Source organism: Lepidothrix coronata, unplaced genomic scaffold (genome assembly GCF_001604755.1).
Source record: "Lepidothrix coronata isolate B3197 unplaced genomic scaffold, Lepidothrix_coronata-1.0 Scaffold1428, whole genome shotgun sequence".
Classification (NCBI taxonomy): domain Eukaryota; kingdom Metazoa; phylum Chordata; class Aves; order Passeriformes; family Pipridae; genus Lepidothrix; species Lepidothrix coronata.
Window position 1 is genome coordinate 1 of NW_016691608.1, and position 1,021 is coordinate 1,021.

At 68.1% G+C, this 1,021-nt stretch overlaps 1 protein-coding gene across 1 annotated transcript in view; it reads right to left on the bottom strand.

The window, feature by feature from the left end:
• Nucleotides 1-314: 314 nt before the first annotated feature.
• LOC108510583 (helicase SKI2W-like) overlaps nucleotides 315-1,021 on the bottom strand; it is a gene marked incomplete at both ends in the record, with an annotated part of 4,089 nt that continues 3,382 nt past the window's right edge. The window contains 3 exons of the mRNA XM_017840254.1: nucleotides 315-479; nucleotides 598-708; nucleotides 798-1,010. Of these exons, the coding sequence (XP_017695743.1) occupies nucleotides 315-479; nucleotides 598-708; nucleotides 798-1,010 (489 nt within the window). The remainder of the gene's footprint in view (nucleotides 480-597; nucleotides 709-797; nucleotides 1,011-1,021) is intronic.

Below are 1,021 nucleotides of genomic sequence, written 5' to 3' on the forward strand. Positions count from 1 at the left end.
CATTTCCCACCATTTTCCCCCTCACGTTTCCCACTGGTTTTCAATCACGTTTCCTGCTGTTTTTCCACTCCTCTCCCAACACTTTCATCCGACGTATCCTGATCGCATTTCCCACCACTTTTTCAACCATGTTTCCCACCTGCCCCACAGTGACCAACAGCCGCCCCACAACACCCACGCTGCACGTATAACTCCGTGGGGACATTCAGGACGTGGCACCCAGCCCCCGACAGCTGCCCTGCATTTCCCCATTTACAGGAACGCTCTGGTGGAACCCGACAGAGATGCCACCGAGACCCCAAATGCTGCCCCACAGGTGCCCCCCGGCCATCCCCGGTGACCCCGCAGCCGCCCCCCGGCCCCGCACCGGGCAGGAGATCGCGGAAGCTGTTCCCGTCGTGTTTGCGGATGGAATCGAAGACGACGGTTCGCGCCGGCATGTTCACCCCCATGGCGAAGGTCTCGGTGGCAAACAGCACCTGGAGCAGGTGTGGGGCTGGAGGAGCCGCCATGGGGCAGCGCCACGGCAGGGCAGGACCCCATTCCCCACACGGGGACGCAGCACCTCGCCCGCGGCCCCATGCCTGCCCCACGCACCTTGACCAGCCCCTGGCTGAAGAGCATCTCCACGACCTCCTTGAGCAGGGGCAGGACCCCGCCGTGGTGCACCCCGATCCCGCGCTGCAGCAGCTCCGACAGCTGCAACACCTGACAAGGAGGGGGGACGCGGGGCGTCGCTGGCCCCGCGGGACCCCCATGCCCCCATCGCAGCCCCCGGGAGGCCCCCAAAGCCCCACCTGAGGCAGGCGGCGGTCGGAGCCCCGCAGCCGGGCCAGGCAGCGCGTCAGGAACTGCCGGACGCTGCCGCGCTCGGCCCCGCTCAGCAGGTCCAGGGAGCCCAGGGCGGCCGCCTGGTCCTCGCAGCGGCCCCGCGAGAAGGTGAACGTCACCGCGGGCAGCAGCTCCCGCTCCCGCAGCGTCTCCAGCAGGGACAGCCAGACCCCTCGCTCCTGGGGAGGTG